Raw genomic sequence first — 17,457 nt, 5'->3', positions numbered from 1 at the left:
TGCGTATAAGCTGAAACGCGGGAGAGAACATTTAAACGTAAGAAAGCACATTTTCGCCGCGCTGGAGGTGACACTCTTCCGCAGGTTGCGCGGAGAGGAGGCGGCAACCCCCACTCTGGAGGGCATTCCAGCCTCAGCCACTCCGGCCTCGGGCCACCGTCGGGGCCGACGCCGCTCGGCGACAGGAGGGGGACGGGCCGCCCACCCGCGCTGTCCACGGTCCCTCCCCGTCCCTCCCCTGCCTGCCCGACCGCTGCCCTGCCCGCGCCCCGCCGGGGCGCCGAGCGGCCGCGCTCAGCCCCGCCGCACACCGCGCCCCGGGCCGGCCGCGCTCGCCGCCGCGCTCTCCCTGCCGCCGCCAGCCCGGCGCGGAAGATGCTGCGGCTCTGCCTGCTCGCCGCGCACGGTAAACGGCGGCGGGACGCCTCCCGCCCGCCCGGGATCCGCCTGGCGCTGCTCCGGGGACGGCGGCGGCCCCCGGGCCGGACGCGCCGTGACTGGGGCTTGTTTTGTCATTGCAGCTCTCCGGCTCGCCGGGGCGGCCTTGCTTTCGCCCGGGTCGTGCACCTTCGAGGACAGCGCCTGCGGCTACCAGTGGGACTACGCGCATCTGCCCTGGACGCTGCACGGCGAAGGTGAGAGCGCTGCCGCTCCCGGGCGCAGCTTCCCCCGCGCTCACCTTTCCGCCCGGCTCTGCCGCCGGAGCCCGCGGCGGGCGGCGGCATTTCGGGGTGCCGCTGCTGCCGGCGGAGCCGCGCCGCTCGGTTTTCCGCGGGGAGCAGCCGCCGTCGAGTTCCTCCCGCCGGGTCTGCTCCTCCCTGACAACAGGCAGGCCCTGCGGGGAAGCGTCTGCGCTCCCCCGGCACAGGTATCTCCGCAGGTTTTGCAGGATGCCTCAGAAATCTCCATTCTTTCTCGGTCCTTCGCGTTTTGTTGGGAAAAGGTGTCTTTTATCAAAACTTCTTTCTAAAAAAGCCAGTCACATCGGTCCCATTACTTATGCATTAATTTCCTTATGCATTATTTTCCTTATGCATTCTTTATTTTCTTTCTAAATGTATTTTGGGTTGTACTCTAAAAGTGGATGCATTTCCAGGGCAAGAGACAGTCTTTGGCAAGAGTATCTTTGCAACATGTTCAATTAAGACTTTTCTCCGATTTATAGTATGTCCAGTTCAACAGAAAAAGTGAAGTCTTTCAGTAAGTTGTACTAGGCTTTACAAGACTTAATGCTGTTGAAAAGAATAGTCAGTCACTGCACAGAGTTTTCCATGCAGCTCTAACTACTTGGTAAGTTTTCAGTGTGGGCTCCAATTTTTGACAGAATCTACATGAACAAAAGACTAAACAAAAATATACACAGCATGTTTATAATGGGGTAATAAATAATTTTGATTATGTGTTAACCAAATTGTCATTCATTATGTGAAAGCTGTGCTCACACAGAAAGAGGGACTATGTGTTTTTAAAGTTTCTAAGCCCAAAAGCACATGCCAAGAATAATGAAGAGGTGAGTACAGATACAAAGAGAGAGACAACCTCTCAGAAACCATTAATCAGTGCTCCATTCAAAACTGGCTGTTCCAGTTTTGTCTTCCACTTGTCTCTCAGTTGAGAAAAACTATTTTCCCCTGATTCATACCCAGTTCTCACCTATGCAAAATAAGTCACCTTCATTGTTACTTTTTAGATTAGTCAGTAGGCTTTGAGAATGTACAAAAACCCCTAACTCAGAAAAGCCTGCAAGGATGTAATAATGGAAATATGTGCTTTTTCTCTTATTTGATATATATTTCTTAGTTTATTTATTTATTTAAATATACATAGATTTTCCTGTATGTTTGAAATTTCCTGTATTAGCGGAAATTTAGTTACCATCTTTGCTGTCCCAGCTATGCCTCCTAACAGCATGCCCTCTCAGTCTATCTGTCTGCAAAGCAGCACTTCCTTCCTCCTTGTGATTTACAGGCAGCCACATGGTAGTGGTATTGATTCAGCTCCAAGGCACTGGGAGTTGCTGGGAGTAAAACCTGCAGAAGTGGGTGTGTATCATGTTGTGCACATCCACACTACAGTGTTTCAAGATGTAAGGGCCTTTTACCAGGGGTTTGGATCAGCGGCAGCCTTCTTTTTTTGGTGCACAGAACACAATTTTTGTTACTGTAGTTTGATCTTTTCACACAAACAGACCAACAGCTGCACGGCTTCTGTTATTGCACATCTCATTTTCAGAGATACATAACTGAACTGTTATACTCTGGGAGGATATGTGGTATACCAGCTCTTGTAATAGGCATAGTTATGTCAGGATTTCCATTATAAACAGTTTTTCTGCAGTCTGTAATTTGATCATAGCTAGACATTCTGTGGAAACATTTGGCACGCAAGGTATTCTATTAGTCTCCTCAGAAATACATTCATAGAATCACAGCTAAATCTAGCTGAAAATAATTCATTCTAATCTACACAGCAGGTGTGCAAAACTTATCTTCCTTAGACACTCTTTCATTCTTTCGTCTTTTAAAACCATGCCCCTTTTGGCAGCACTGTCCCCTGGTACTTGTTGGTCAGTGTATGTGCATGTGGTGATTTACTGGGACAACAGAGGAAGTTAAGAACAGGAGACACAGCTTAGCTTTGGTTTGTTCCTCTTCTCCTTGCGTTGCTTCAAAGTTGCTTTATTTTTTTTAAATGTTATTTGTGGTATAGAATTGCATTCAGTGGGTCTTTAACAGAGATTATGTGACTTGCAGTGCAAGTTCTTGTATCTTATAAATGTCTCAATAGTGTAGTCTTGTGCCAAACTGTCAAGGTGATGTAAATATAACTAAAACTGTGCCCAGAAATTTCCACTCCATACTTGAAAGTATTTTGCCCAGTTGCCAAGGAAGCCAGTATCTTCTGATGGGCCAGGCACACAGAAAGGAAGTGTAAGTTTTGCTTTTGTTTGCAGCTACATCATCCCACTTAAATTAATATATTTCTAAGGTTCAGCTGCAGTTTTAAATGTTTCTGGTTTCTCTTTAGTGTTCTGGAAGCTCCAGCATGCAATAATTTTTTTGTTTAATTTTAGAATTGTCATAATTGAAAAAAAAATTAATTTTTATTGTTAAAGTTTTGGTACCTGTAACTGGCATTTTAGGGCCTATTTTAATCAAGTGCAAATCAAAAGAAAATACTCAGTGCTACAAAGGATAGCTGCTTCACTGCTAAGTGAACTCAAGACTTCACTGCTAAGTGACTCAAGAGTGGGAAATCAGGCCCTAGTGAAGTGGCTCTTTGGAGGAACAGCTATACAAGAAACAATTCAGGCACCAGTCCAGTCGACCTGTGCTCCCATAAAACCTCTGCTTCAGTGAACCCCTCTGTAAGCCTCAAGCTGTCTCACGTGGCTCTGAATTCAGGAATAGGACCTTCAGGCATATCAAGGTGCTTTTTTTCACTGTCAGCTTTTTCAGTGGCTGGCTAGCTCAGTGCTTGCCTTTTAGAACTATAATGATTTTAGCAGACAAACATCATGCAAGGAAAGATGTAACATACAGAAAAAGCTGGATATGAAGTGGATATAAATTTCTAGTGAGCCTTGGGGTGGGCTGAGAAGCACACCCAACTGAGGTCATGGCCCAGGCTGGTTAAGTACAGTATCAGGCTTGAGGCAATCTCTTCCCTAAGGAGCCAGTTCTGTTTTCAGTGTATCATGGGAAATTCCATGCAACAGGTTCTGCTTCCTGTGTTTTTAGGATACCAACTACACAAGAAACATAGTAATGTTGTTGCTTAGGAAGAGGTCTTCATAATGTAATCCTGCTTCTGAAATGAGCAACGGATCAATTTGTATGTTACCAGTGATAAGACCTGAAAGCTTTATGTGAGTTTCTGCTATACATGAACAGAGGGGACAATGGTCCATTTTCATTTCAGTGGTGTAGGCATGCCGGCAGAAATGTTACTGCTTTCATGATGCCTCTGAAAAGAGCATTTTACTGTTAAGTTCAGAATACAAGACAAAGATTGCACTCTTGGACTCAACCAATGGATGGGAAATTTAGGAATCACATCTACATTCATCAATACTATAGTAGTTAGAGGTAGTTAGAGATAGTTGAGAAGTTTGAACACCATGCTGGTTCTACTAACAACTACAGGCGTTATGGACTACAGTCCATGTCCAGTTATTTTGGGGTATAGAGCTTTGCAGAGGCATAGTGGCTGATTTCCTTAAGAATTCACTTCTTTGTCAGCAGCATATGTGTTTGCAAGGGAAATACCAGTTAATTCTAATACATGCTGTCAAACTGCATAGGGTAGTTGTTTTAGATAACAGGCATGCTCTGCAAATCCAAAATGGTCTTTGAAACAAAGGAAGATGCTGTGTGTAATAGGCAGTAGTCCTCAGCAGAGTAATAAATAAAACCATGCCAACCCACTTAAAACAGCAGTAGGAAACACAGCCTTGGTTCAACTGCAGGCATTCTAAAGTCTTAGGTATGGGCATTTTTTGCCAAACCTTACGCTTAGCCGTGTCCAGCATAGAGCTGGCCAGAACCTGATGGTAAGAACATCCTGCTCACAAACATTATTAGAGATAAATTTCATTAAACACAATAACTCTGGCATGTCCTTTCTGTGACTCTGGGCAATGTTTACATTTTTGCTTAGAATATCTCTACAGCACTTTGTGTGAACTGTGGGTATGTTTTGTTTTCCATTGCCTTTCACTGTAACAGAGATGAGTTTTATAGTGCTAAAAATAATGTACATTTTGGCTTTCAGCTTAATTCTGCCGTAATGGAGTTTGCTTGCTGCATCTGCTTGCCTGGATTTAAGCACTAGATGAGAAACTTGTCTATTCTGACAGCAACCTATGGGGAAGAGCAATTTTATATTAGCAATGTGCTCCAAAAAAGCAAGTGATCATTGAGTTTTGTGGCACTGAAACACTAAAGCTATCACTGGTAGTTGATACAGCTGAATGCACCTGGCTCTCATAGAATTATTGACAGCTTAAAATACCTATTTTTTGAGCATTGCTTTCCTTCAAAAATTCTGGAAGTGTGTATTTCTTCCTATCTTCATGTTGCCAAGGATACATTTTAATAGCCCACATTTCAGGGGTTTAATAATTTTTTCTCTTTCTTCAGTATTTTGAAGGAAAAGAGATAGATTTCACTCAGAAGAGTGATGTAATAGATTACATTACATACAATATGGCCATTTTTTCTTATTCTTAAAGCATATGCCTGTTTTTGCCTCATTATTCCAAGATGCTGCTCCTGTGATACACTCCAAACAGGCATCTATCAGGTAGCAATTTATGGAAAGTTGGTGAGCAAGCAACGTCAATAACAGTAGTTTTAGGAAACTGAAGTTTGTCTTTTGGAACAGATTTATCACATAGCTACACTTAAAAATATATGGGAAATGATTTCAAGAGACAGGACAGCTATTGCAGACCATCAGATAAGTCAGGCGTGAGAGCAGCAGCATAAGGAATCTCAAATCTAAACATTGCTTACATACCATTTAAATAGCTTGTATTTACAGCTGTGCCATATGACTTAAAATTGACCTCTTTTGATCTGAGCTCTCTGATCTTGAATGTCACATCATGTGGCTGTAATATGCAGAGTAATGAAGCAGGTGGTAATTGGCAATCGTAGATTTTGTGGCACAGCAAACACAGTTCATGTCTGATATGTGCTCTGTCATGCTTTGTTACTCACCTATTGGCAAATAAATTAGCACATTTGAAGTCTTAGTTTTCTTTCCCTCTCTCTACAGTACTTGCCTGTACATTGGGAAGTACGTAATTTGAAAATGTAGAAAAAACTTGTAACATTCCTGGCTTTTTACAATTCTTATACAAAACAAGTGGTCTCTCGTGTTTGCTGTGAGATCGCTGTGTACTTGGGAGTCAAGGAGACTTGCACCAGCTTGTACCTAGCTGCAGCAGAACCAGGCTGGCATACCCCAGAGTTTGTTTGCTGGCAAGTTCCCAGTTTATGAGCTCACCCTGCCACAGGAGCTTATTGGTTTGGGATTTCCAAACCTGTAGCCACAGCATCTCTGCACCGAGTGCTGTTTGATGGAGGGTAGAAGCCCTTAGATTGGCATATGGTCTGTTTTACCTTGATCTGAGAATTAAAATGTTGGTGCTCCTGGCCAAAGTAATTGAATTTAGAAATACAGCTGTCTTTACTGAGGAGTAGGGAAAGACTGAATCACACACTTCTTTTACACTTAGACTCTCATGTTCTTCTTGTTTTCCTTTATTTCTGGTGCCATTTCTCCTGTACACTTGACTTTGACTACTCAGCCACCACTCTTGTGTTAGCAACTCGTTACTTCGTACTATTTTCCTGTTCGGGCTGTCACTGGCAGTTTAATAGTAGTACCATGTGTGAGGAGCATTCCATCTTGTGCCAGCTTTTCCCTTGTCTTGCCTTGGGATCCCAGATCCCAGAACCTTATATTTTGCTTGCCCAGGTATAGCTTCCATCCTAGGCTTCTGGGTAATAGCATTTTTATTGAGCTATGCCCACTATATTACAGTTATTAGTGTATTTCTTCCCCATCTTCACAGGCAGGTCTTGTGCAAAAAAAAAAAAAAAAAAAAAAAAAAAGACAGCCAAGGGCACTTTCTGTCCATCAAGAGCTTCAGCAGCAGTTGCATGTGCATGATGACACTTGTGATAAGTCTTGCCTTTCCATTTGCCGCAGGGCTACAAACAAAGCCTAAATTGTTGTCAGTGAGTCACTACATGAGAGATGAGTTTCAAAGCATTCCTCTTCTCCACAGAGTAGTGACATTTTCATAAGTGTATTTTCACATACAGCTGTTACTGATTCAGAGCTTACAGAGCCAACAACTGCCGTAGTGCCTTTTACACGGAGCCATGGAATCGGGCCACAAGGGAGGGAGAATTAGAAAATTATTGTTTACTGAATATACCTTGCACTTCTGACAATTTGGCTGGACTTTGTTTTGCATGAAAATACTGTAAATAGATAATTTGCCACTTCAATTAAAAAAAAAAAGAAAAGAAAAAGAAAAAACTGTAGGAGGGCAAAAGAGAATTTGGGAGTTGTGATGGAGTTGAAATCACCTCAGTCAAAAAAATCACTTGCATGTAACCCCTGGCCTTGCAGATGTTCTTGAAGTTTGCTAAAATTCAAGTACAGACATGCAAATCACTGAAAATTGCTAGAAATATTTTCAGCTTTCTGAAAAACAATGGAAGATGCAAATGACCCGAAGTTAAGTTTCTTTCAGGAATTTCAAGATGCAGCATGGAATGAGTATTTTTATCAGTAAAAGTGCTGTTAGGCAGTATTTTGTGGTTGTTATACCTATGACACTACCTGCGTAATCATTTTGAAAAAAGAAGGGGAAAGCCAATCATTTGCCAGTTCATTTTTTGGAGGGAAGGGAAGAAATTTTTACTATAAATTTTGGTCAAGATCCAATGTGAATCAAGATCTGTAGTGAGGACAAGTAAGCTTGCACTTGTGCTGAAAGGATGATCACTGACAATCCAGAAGCATTTCTACTAGTAAAGAAGATTTGTTCATTTTGCGCATGGTCCAGACTTTAAAAGTTCAAAACTTTATTAGAATCAGCCTGAAAATGCCCTAATATTCTTATTATATAGGATGCTATTGAGTAGAAATATTTGGAAGCTTACTGAAAAAGTAAGTCCAAAGCAGTTACAACTAGTTGTTTTGTTGCTTTTTTTGGAGCTCTCCCATGATGTTACTTTCTGAGACGTTTTGTCCCCAGCCACTGTGTGCAAGAGCAATGCAAGCAAAGCCATAATTACTTGACTGATTAAACTTAACAAACAGGGCCAAATCTTCTGTGGTTATGAAAATACACTTTAAAAATTGGAGAGATTTTCCTTTAACATTAAAGTTTTTACTGTCTTAATAATACTTTTTTGTTGCTATGCTGCAGAATGCCAGATAGAAGGCCACAGTCATCCATGTAATTTTATATAATGCTTTGATTGCTTAGAATGCTTTATATCATTTGAAGAATTTTATTGCTCCCATTGAAACGAGTAAGGCTCTTTTGCCCAATCCTTCACTGTGTCTCTAGACAGCCAGAGATTAATGTGTGATTATTGCAGTCCTTCTTCACATCATAATCAAGACAAAGATTCCTACAATTTTAGGTAACAGTATAGTGGTCCTTGATTAACAGTGTACACTGTGTGGCTCTTTCTTTCCTCCAACACATTTTTCTTCACCAAATGTGGCTCAAGATCAGTATTTGAGACTACTCTACAACTGTGAGTAATTGGGTTGGTGTACTTTGAATGCTGTTTTAAATAGATATAGTCTCTGATAAAGTATGAGCTACATGTTACTAGCGCTTCTCTCTGTTCTAAAAACCTTGTAAGTCTAGTATGAAAATAACCATGAATCATGGTAATTAGATTTCCATTTGAAACTTTAGCCAAAGTCTTTTAGGAAACAGAGTCTTCACAGTTTTCAATTAGCAAACTGTTAAAATGTTTAAAGAGGCACTCTTGTGACTTGTGCCAAGTTTTTTCAAATTTCTGGCCCACAAACTGTATTTGATATTAAAAATGCATAAAGAGCTACAGTAATGGAAGGGCAGTTTACAGCTGTTGTATACAAAACCATAGTGAGATATGAAGCTATTGAAGGAAGTAATTATCCATTTTTCAGATGATCTTATTTTTTGGATGTTACATCACTAACAATTGATCAATACTGTGAGACTGTTGCCTTGTCTGTCCCTCATGCTTCAAAAAGATTGGAGGAGGCTTCTGCATGACAGTGAAGTCTAGGGAAATACTAATGCATTTGTGGCAAAGTGTTATACCTGGAGAGTAAGGGAGCCAGACAATTATACCTGATCATACCTATGAATAAGCAGATTTCTCTGTTTTCTGGTAATAACATTAAAGATCATGTTCTAAGGCACCAAACAAAGTTTAGATTTACTCTGTAAATGCTTCTCTTTGGTAAAAATTTTCAGTGTTCCAAAAAGCACTTTCCACTTGCAGTAGAAATCCTCAGTGGATGTGGGGAACCTTAATTGTCCAATGAACTTACTAATTCATTTGTAGATCTGACAATGAAAATGTGACTCCCTTTGCCGGCTTCTTTCACGTTTGCTAAACAGTGTTTATTCCAGCCTGGAACATAGTTTCATGCTTTTTAGAAATTACTGTGGACCCAATTTGAGAAGGCCTTTGAAAAAGTTTGGAATCAGCGGGTGAGATGAGTGCTTTCTCTGGGTTAGAGAACTGTGGAATGCAGCAAACGCCACTTTAAGGTCTGTCTGTTCATTCCAGGGTTAGGTGATAAGGTTGGTGCCTGGCTATAAGAATCCAACCAGGCTCATGGATTTATAGGTACCTGTAAGGCAGAGTCACTTCTGACTTAAAATCTTTATGGATACTGCAAGATTTGTGGAGGGTCTTTTGGGAAAACTTTCTTGTTTTTTATATTGTGGCCTAGTTAGAAACAGCTCAGCAGAAAAGACACTGGAGGCTTTGGTGGATATGAGGTTGGACACGAGCCAGCAATGTGTCCTTGTGACAAAGGCAGCTCATGGTGTCCTGGGCTGCATTAGCAGTGTTGCCAGCAGCTCAAGAGTGACCCTTCCCCTCTGTTCAGCACTGCTGAAGCCCTGTCTGGAGTTCCACCCAGTTCTGACCTTCCCAGTACAAGAGAGACATGGACATAGCGGAGAGAGCCCAGTGAAAGATTTTGAAGATTAAGAGACTGGACCATCTCTCATGTGAGAAAAGTCTGCAGGAGCTGGGACTGTTCACTCTGGAGAAAAGGAGGATTGGGGAGGAAGTTTATATTATAAGTAAATAGAAGGACCTGAAGGTAGGGTGCAAAGGGGACAGAGCCAGGCTCTTTCCAGTGGTAGCCAGTGACAGGACCAGAGGCAATGGGGACCCAGTGCAACACAGAATGTTCCCTCTGAACAATAGGAAGCACTCTCGCACTGTGAGGGTGGCTGTGAGGCTGTGGAGTCTCCAATCCAGCTGATACTAAAAAGTTGTCTGGACGTGGTCCTCAGCAACTGGCTGTAGATGGCCCTGCTTGAGCAGGAGGGTCAGAGCAGATGATTTCTGGAGGTGTCTTCCAACTTTAACTGTTCTGTGATTCTGCGGCATCTTTGTATTTTTGACTGAAAGTTATAAAAGCCCTACTGCAGTGGCCGTTCAGAGATATCTTCATGCACAGAAAAAGAACGTAAGAATTTCTGATTCCTTTTAAAGTTAAGAATTAAACAGAGGAGTCACATGCTATGTGTAGATGCCTGACCTATTTATATGTATGTATAGATGAAATCTCTGCACCCACATGCCAGAGAAGGAATGAGTTTGTTGTAGATTCTTTTAGATGAATGATCTCTTAGTTGTAAGCAGGATACAGAGAACTTGCTACTTACTGGTATCTTTGGAGCTTGACTGTGATGTAGCTAATGTTTCTAATGCTTATGGCCGCAGAATTTCATGGGAGGCAGATGGGTTAAAGTGTAGAGTGCTCTGATGCATTTTGTGACAGGATCTGTTCTGTATAATTTCCTACTTTTTTAGTAATTTCCTTTTGAAAGCTCACCTTTGGTGTGCTCTGTTTTAGACATGGTTGTTATCCTGGGGAAATTTGAGCAAAATAGTTGTGCTCCATCTAATCACTCTTGGCAGATCATTCTGCACATGAACCTCCTTGACTGAGACCACAGTTTTGCAGCTGTTTGGCCAAAGTGAATTGAGTTCATTTTAGGCCATAAGAAAGAGTTGATGGTAATTGGCATCACTGTTTTCTGGAGCCAACAAGGAAGCAGATGAATGAATGGATATTGACTGTGAGTTGCTCTCAGCTCATCACTATGTTCAGGCAGGTGATGAAACAGATGTAGATGTCTGTGCTCTCTCTCTTGCATCTGTTTGGGAAATAGAGTCCTTAATTCTCTCAAGCCATGTATCCTCAAGCTGACCTGCAGTTCATTATCAGTATTTATTGCTGTTGTCTGCTCCCAGCAAATCCCTTCTTCTCTCCTTCCCCTGAGTGCCAGACGCCAGGTGTACAGCAAGGTATATTCTCTGCCTTAGACATGTAAACACTTGTGGCAAACAATCACAGTCACTTGCAAGCTCTAGGAAGGAGCTGGAACCAGCAGACCGGGTACCTGGTGACACATTTCTTCATGCTTCACAATCTTTCTGAGGTGTTTTTTATTCCAGGAGAATCATATTTGTGTACCCAAGTGTCAGGTGACAGTCAGTTTTGTCCTGTATGATTACAGTAATACGGCAGTGAGAACTGGAGTAATGCCATTGTTGTTATATTTTGCCTCTACTCCATAGTAATTAATTTTCCATTATAGAGTCTGACTGTTTGGTGTCATCGTTAACTGTTCAGTTCAGAAAATTGACCCAATACAGACTGCAAGAAAATGAGGAACTTCTAGTACTTCTCTGGCTTTGAGCTACAGATTGGTTTACTCCCCTAGCTGAGAACAAATTTGGGTATGGTTTTCCGTAGTGTAAACTACTTTTTGATTGTGGCAATTCCTGAGCTCTTAAGGAAAGTCAAGTCTGCCTTGAGTGCTGGAGTACACAGAGATACCCAACACAAACTGCAAATGCAGCTGTCCTGGTGCCTGGATTTTAAAAAGTAACAAATATAGCAGCAATATTTTTTTTAAAGAAAACTGGATATATAGATCTTTTCTTCTCTTAGAGTTAGGCCTTAGTGACATGATAATGTGGGCACAAGCAACTGTAAAATCTGACACTGTACAGAATAAAGTGTGTTTCCCAGTCTGTGTCATTAATACAGTTTTGCTTAGTGTTTGCATCTGCAGCTGAACTTTCAGCTTCACACTTCTCACTGTCAGGTATAAACATCTTCATAGATAGCCTCAAGAACTTACATGTAGCTATAGGGATGCTTCATTTTAAGATGTTGTTTTATAGCATTTCAAGTAGAGCGACCTTTAACATTTTGAATATGCAACCATATAGCCAGGCAGTGCAAATCTAAGCTGTGCTTTGTAGAAGTTTAGTTGAAGTTCACTGACAAGCAGGGGGAATTCAAATGAATGAAGCTTTTCTAGTTCCTATACAGTCATTGCTTTGCATTTGAATTCTTACAAGATCTTTCACAGAGGGATTTCTTTCCTAGCCAAGGATATTCTTGTGTGCTTGAGTGGAAACATGAGAGGCTTTATACCAATACCAGATTGTTCTCTAAATATAGCCACTTCTAGTTGTTATTTTAAACTGAGTGTCAAACTGGAGAGTTATTAGGGCAGTAACTGTGGTTTATTTGGAAAAGAAGAGAGAACGTTGCACAGTGAAATTGTCTTATATGGAAATAAGATGAGTGGTATGTGTAGTTTGGACTACCATGTGTATCTAAAAACCTAAGAGCTGTAATCAGTGTTTGTTTTTGTATAAATTTGGAGTGAGTATAAAGTGAATATAAATTCACAGTTGATGGTGTTGAAGCCAAAAATAGGGTTACATGATCAATCATCCCTTTCTAACATATGAGTTAGTAAGGAATGAGAATCTTTTCCTGTGCTGGGTCAGCTAGATATTTTTCTGTTAGTTAAAAAAGTTCTCTTTTCATGGTTGCTTAGATTTTATGCTGGTTTTTTTGAATTCTTTTTTTTTTTTCTTGAGAGAGACAATTCTGTGTTTTCTGTTAGTTATGCATCTAGAAGGAAGTTTCATTGCTATGCCCATGGTTGACCTGCAGGTTAGTCCACTATGAGAAAGTTGAAGCCCAGAGGAGTAAGAAGTCTTGACAGAAGTCCACAGTCTGAAAATATTTAAACCACTCTGTGAAAAGACAAAAAAACCCCTACTTTATCTTTGAAACTTGCTGGAAAATGGATTTGTTGTCTGCTGGACACCTCCACTAGCTGAATCGTCCTCATAAGGTCTTTTCTAGTTCAGTGGTTGGACCATCTGATTTTGTACAGTGTGTGTATGAGCTGTTTTATCCTGCAGTGCAGCCCCTGGCAGGGAGGGGTGGCAGACAGAAGGGCCCTCACAGGACTGTTTTGCTCTAGCCTGAGGGAAGAAGGCAGCCTGTAAAATCTTTTGGGGAGGTGTTTGCAGGCTTTACCTGGCCAAGGGGTCTGTGCATTTAAGCACAAGTCGCTGGGGAGGTTGCATGGTGTGCCCAGGGAGTCTGCTGCAGGGTTTCCATTCGTGCTGCTGTGATCACTCTTGTCCCCTGAGGTGCCTGAAGGTGGCAGGAAACAGCCCTGCCAAGGCATGGAGAAGAGTTTAGGAGTGGTAGGTAGTCCAAAGCGTGAATGCGTAGACCACAATGTATCTGTTGAAAAAGGTGATGAAGGAGTCCGGGTCAAAGAGGAATTGACATGCAGCATTGGATTTCAAAATTTAACCAGGAGTCATGGCTCTGCTTTCCAATGACTTTATCTCTTCCAACTTTTTATATCAGTATATTGCCAAACAATAAATCAATTTTTTTTCCAGAAAGCTGAGAGAATTATAAAAATTATGAAATATTGAGACCTCTGTCAGTTCTCTGTCAACCACTTCTGCTCCCCATCATCTCTAGCCAATACCAATAGCCTTATGTCAGCAACAGTCTGCAAGCATCCACTACCAAGGAGCCAAAAGCTGTGAGGGAGAATGGACCAGTACTGTGACAACTTCAGTGAGCATCAGAAATGAGCATGCGATGGGTTGCTCAGTTCTCAACTTTTATTCTTCATTAAATTATTCCCTGGCCACATTAAAATCAAACTGATTATAGAAGTAATACTCCAAATAATTGCCTTTGCTCTTTTCTCCAGTTGCAACATATTTTTTAATTTTCATCTAAAGCAATTAATTAAATTAATTGCTTTTAAAACACCAACTGTAATGAACTAGTCTATACTTACTGCTTTATTTTCCTATTTCACCAGCTTATTGCACAACTGCATAATATTTAATAATAATAATGTGGAGATAAGCACAGGCACAGAATTGAGGGCAAGAAGTAGGTATGGAGTGTAGGGGGAATGAAGAACACCAAAAGCTACCAAAGCCCTCTGAACTGTTTCCATAAAAGTCTAAAAGAATGTGCCAAGTATGGTAGCTGATTCACATAGAAGGCAAGAAACTTATCTCCAGGGCAGGGATAACTTACCTGTAGTGCCCGGGTGCTTGGGCACTTCCAGGACCCTGGACACACCGGCTGCTTCAATACTAGAGCCAGGACTGGTGACATCTCTTTCTTTCTTCCTTTCTATCTTTCTGTCTCTGCTTCTTTAATTAGCATCTCTCTCCCTCTTCTCTTTTACCCCACCCCTTTATCCCAAACCCACTGTTTTGTGTTTATGTAGCAGGTCAGGACAAACTCACCAATTTCCTTGGCAAGGGTATAATTTACTAACAAAACTTGAAAAGCTTTTGCAGACCCTCTGACTTTTGTCATTCCTTTTGGCCAGGAGCCTCTATGAATCTTATGGAATCTTTCAGAAAATTTAGTTACCTACTTGCAGGATGTATTTTATTGACCCCCCCATTATAATTTTTTTAAATGGAAAAAGTAAAATACATATAGCAAAGTTCTTTGCAGCATTCTTGCATCATTACATTTTCCTAAATTCAGAATGTGAAGACTTTTTGCCTTAGATAATTGTTTCATACTAGGTCAGCTTCTATCAGCTTCTTGGTAGCTTTAGAGACCAGGCTTTTGAAGACTGGTGTGTGAGCTCTTGTGCTTTCTTTCCTTCCTCAGAGCATTGCAACTATAGGGCTTGCAGTACTTTGGGTTACTTCAGTATCATGCATTGAAAAGTCGTCTTTTTTGTCTTTTCTGAGTTCCCAATAGTTATAAATATTCCCCTTGTTTTCCAAGGTAAAACTTGGCAAGCATCTTCTCTTGTGGCCTAGTTTACTCTCAACTTCTGAGGTGTGGAGGAACAGCAGCTTTGTGAGTTTCCCTCTCTGCCTGCTCTGGAGGTGGGTCTTTCTCCTGCTTCACAGCAGAGGGACAGGCTGGGGACCATGTCAGAAGGTTGCACTGATACCACGTTTCATGGCAAATCTCGTGTGTGTGTTGTGAAGCAGCTGTTGATGCTATTTGAGTCTATAGCTTGGAGCAGAGGCTGGAAAAGACATTCCTACACCTTTTTGTTTTAAAGAGTTGAGGAGCCTGTGTATGAAATCTGAACCCAAAATAACAGTTGTCCAGTTAGTCTAATCGCTCATTAACATTTAATCAGGAATTAATTTTCTCTGTATTCCCAGAGATATCCATTGATACTCCTTGGATGAGCGCAACTGCAGATTTCTTCAGTAAACAATGAGCTTCCTCTGCAAGCAGCAGAAGTTTCTGGCTCTGCAGGGTAACAGGCGAAGCTGGTGGGATCAGCTGCAGGGACAGGCTTGAAAATCTGTTTCTTGAATTGTTTCACTAGAAACAAAGCAGTGAGTCACTGCCAGTGACCAGCCAGACATGCCAGCACTCCTGTCAGTGCTGTGAGCAGCGTTTGGGAGCACTCACATGCACCCAGTGCGAGCTCCTGGCTCCCATTTCTCCTCAAGGGACACATGTTTGCAGAAAATACTTTTGCAGCAGAGAATTTGCTCTTCCTGGGGCAGCTGCAGACACAGAGAACATGTGTTTGGGAACGGCACTGAATGTGTTTGTTGATCCTGTACGAACTTTGGTAACGCCTTCAAGCATTGCAGCATTTGCCTTGTCTCAACTTATGAATTATACTTCATGGCAAATATGACACTAAAAAGCATTCTCAGAAGATGTGGACTAAGGACTGTTTTTAGAAAGACCACACAAAGCTTGGCAGATAGAGCAAAGTTATTTCTGCAGGGTTTGTTTTCTGCATGGTTTGTTTTTATTCAGATAAATGTGAGGCACATGCTGCTTAATTAGGCTTGTGTGTTCACACAGTTGATACCACAACCAGCACAGGCAGACCTCCATGCTGAGAGATGGCAGCAGTAACTGGGAGGCAACAGGATGGTGGTGTCACAGTGTGCTTTTTCTACACTTTATTCCTACCTGGGCATCCATCTGAGACCACTCTTGGGTACTAACAGCCAGCTGGGGGGAGGTGAGGTCAGATCTGCTGGCACATTTTGGGGTTCTTTAACTGCATTGTGAGCAATACTCAAGTGTAGGGTGTACATTTGCAAGGGAACCACTCCTTTGGGTAGTGTTAAGTGCCCAGTGAGATTTAGCACAGTGAGTGTAAGGTAATTTAAACAAGCATTTTATGGATTTACATAAACTTCATTGATGTCTATTTGATCACCCTGGGATCACAGAATCGCAGAATATGCTGAGTTAGAGGGGTTCCCATCCAGATCATCAAGTCCAATTCCTGGCCCTGCTCAGGACACGCCAAGAATCACACTATGTGCCTGGGAGTATTGTCCAAACTCTTTGGGAACTCTGTCAGGCTTGGTGCTGGGACCACTTCCCTGGGAAGCTTGTTTCAGTGCCCAGCCACCCTCAGGGTGAAGAACCTTTTGCTGATATCCAACCTAAATCTCCCCTGACACAGCTTCAGGCTGTTTTCCTGAGTCCTCTCACTGGTCTCAAGAGTGCAGAGATCAGTGTCTGCCCTTCCGCTTCCCCTCGAGGATGTTGAAGAGCACAATAAGGCCTTCCTCAGCCTCCTCCTCTCTAGGCTGTTTAGGATATAAAATAAGTGGAATAAGGCCTAATAGCCTCAGTGATCCCTTAGGGGGAATAATACTAATAACAAAAAATCTAATGAGAGGCTATAAACTCAACTACTTTGGAAAGTTTTGACAAGCTTTTACTTTGACTGTGAAACGGGAGTCAGTGAGGACATCTTGAAGAAAAGTTTCATGAGCTGGCAGGGTCAGATTGATAGATTTTTTTCAATGACTTTATATCTCAGGTTTTACTTCAGTCTTGATAAATGTGTCTTACAGCTCAAGTGGAATTTGCCAAATTCCTTTGTGAGTAATTGCCCAAGGATAATACTGGATATTCACTGGAATGACATTGCAGAGACTGCTAAAATTCACCAACATTCTCGTGAGCTTTTCACTTCAAAAGTAATCTAGGAAAAAAAGTGGAAATATTTGAGGCTTGTGTTACCAATAAAGTCTTAGGGTCTGTGATGACAAGTGTCCCAGGGCAGCTGGGCAGTATTTGAAGGGGATGCCTGAAGGAATTCATTTGTTGACTGTTGCCTAGCAAGGGGAAGCAGAGAGGCCACCACAATGTAACAGACTGGACTGGGACAAATGGCAGAGCCCTGGAGCTGGTGACATCTGATGGCCTGAGGTGAATTTAGATGTGTTAGGTGGTTCACTGAGTTGGACAAAGAAGGGTTTGACTACCTCTTTTAATTAAAATAAAACCTAGGGAAGCTAAAATATATAAAAAATCAACTGCTTACAATCAGCAATTAGATTCACCATAGAAAGCCTA

At 41.9% G+C, this 17,457-nt stretch overlaps 1 protein-coding gene across 2 annotated transcripts in view; it reads left to right on the top strand.

Annotated features, from left to right (window-relative positions):
* Positions 1-315: 315 nt before the first annotated feature.
* MAMDC2 (MAM domain containing 2) overlaps positions 316-17,457 on the top strand; it is a 54,967-nt gene continuing 37,825 nt past the window's right edge. For both annotated transcript variants that reach the window (XM_084225616.1, XM_084225617.1), the window contains exons 1-2: positions 316-406; positions 522-635. In XM_084225616.1, coding sequence (XP_084081742.1) covers positions 376-406; positions 522-635 — 145 coding nt within the window. In that variant the 5' untranslated portion in view covers positions 316-375. The remainder of the gene's footprint in view (positions 407-521; positions 636-17,457) is intronic.

The sequence above is a fragment of the Fringilla coelebs genome (assembly GCF_963513975.1).
Source record: "Fringilla coelebs genome assembly, chromosome: Z".
Taxonomy (NCBI): Eukaryota; Metazoa; Chordata; class Aves; order Passeriformes; family Fringillidae; genus Fringilla; species Fringilla coelebs.
The sequence above is the reverse complement of the archived record's forward strand: the minus strand, read 5'-3'. Positions and strand labels throughout refer to the sequence as shown.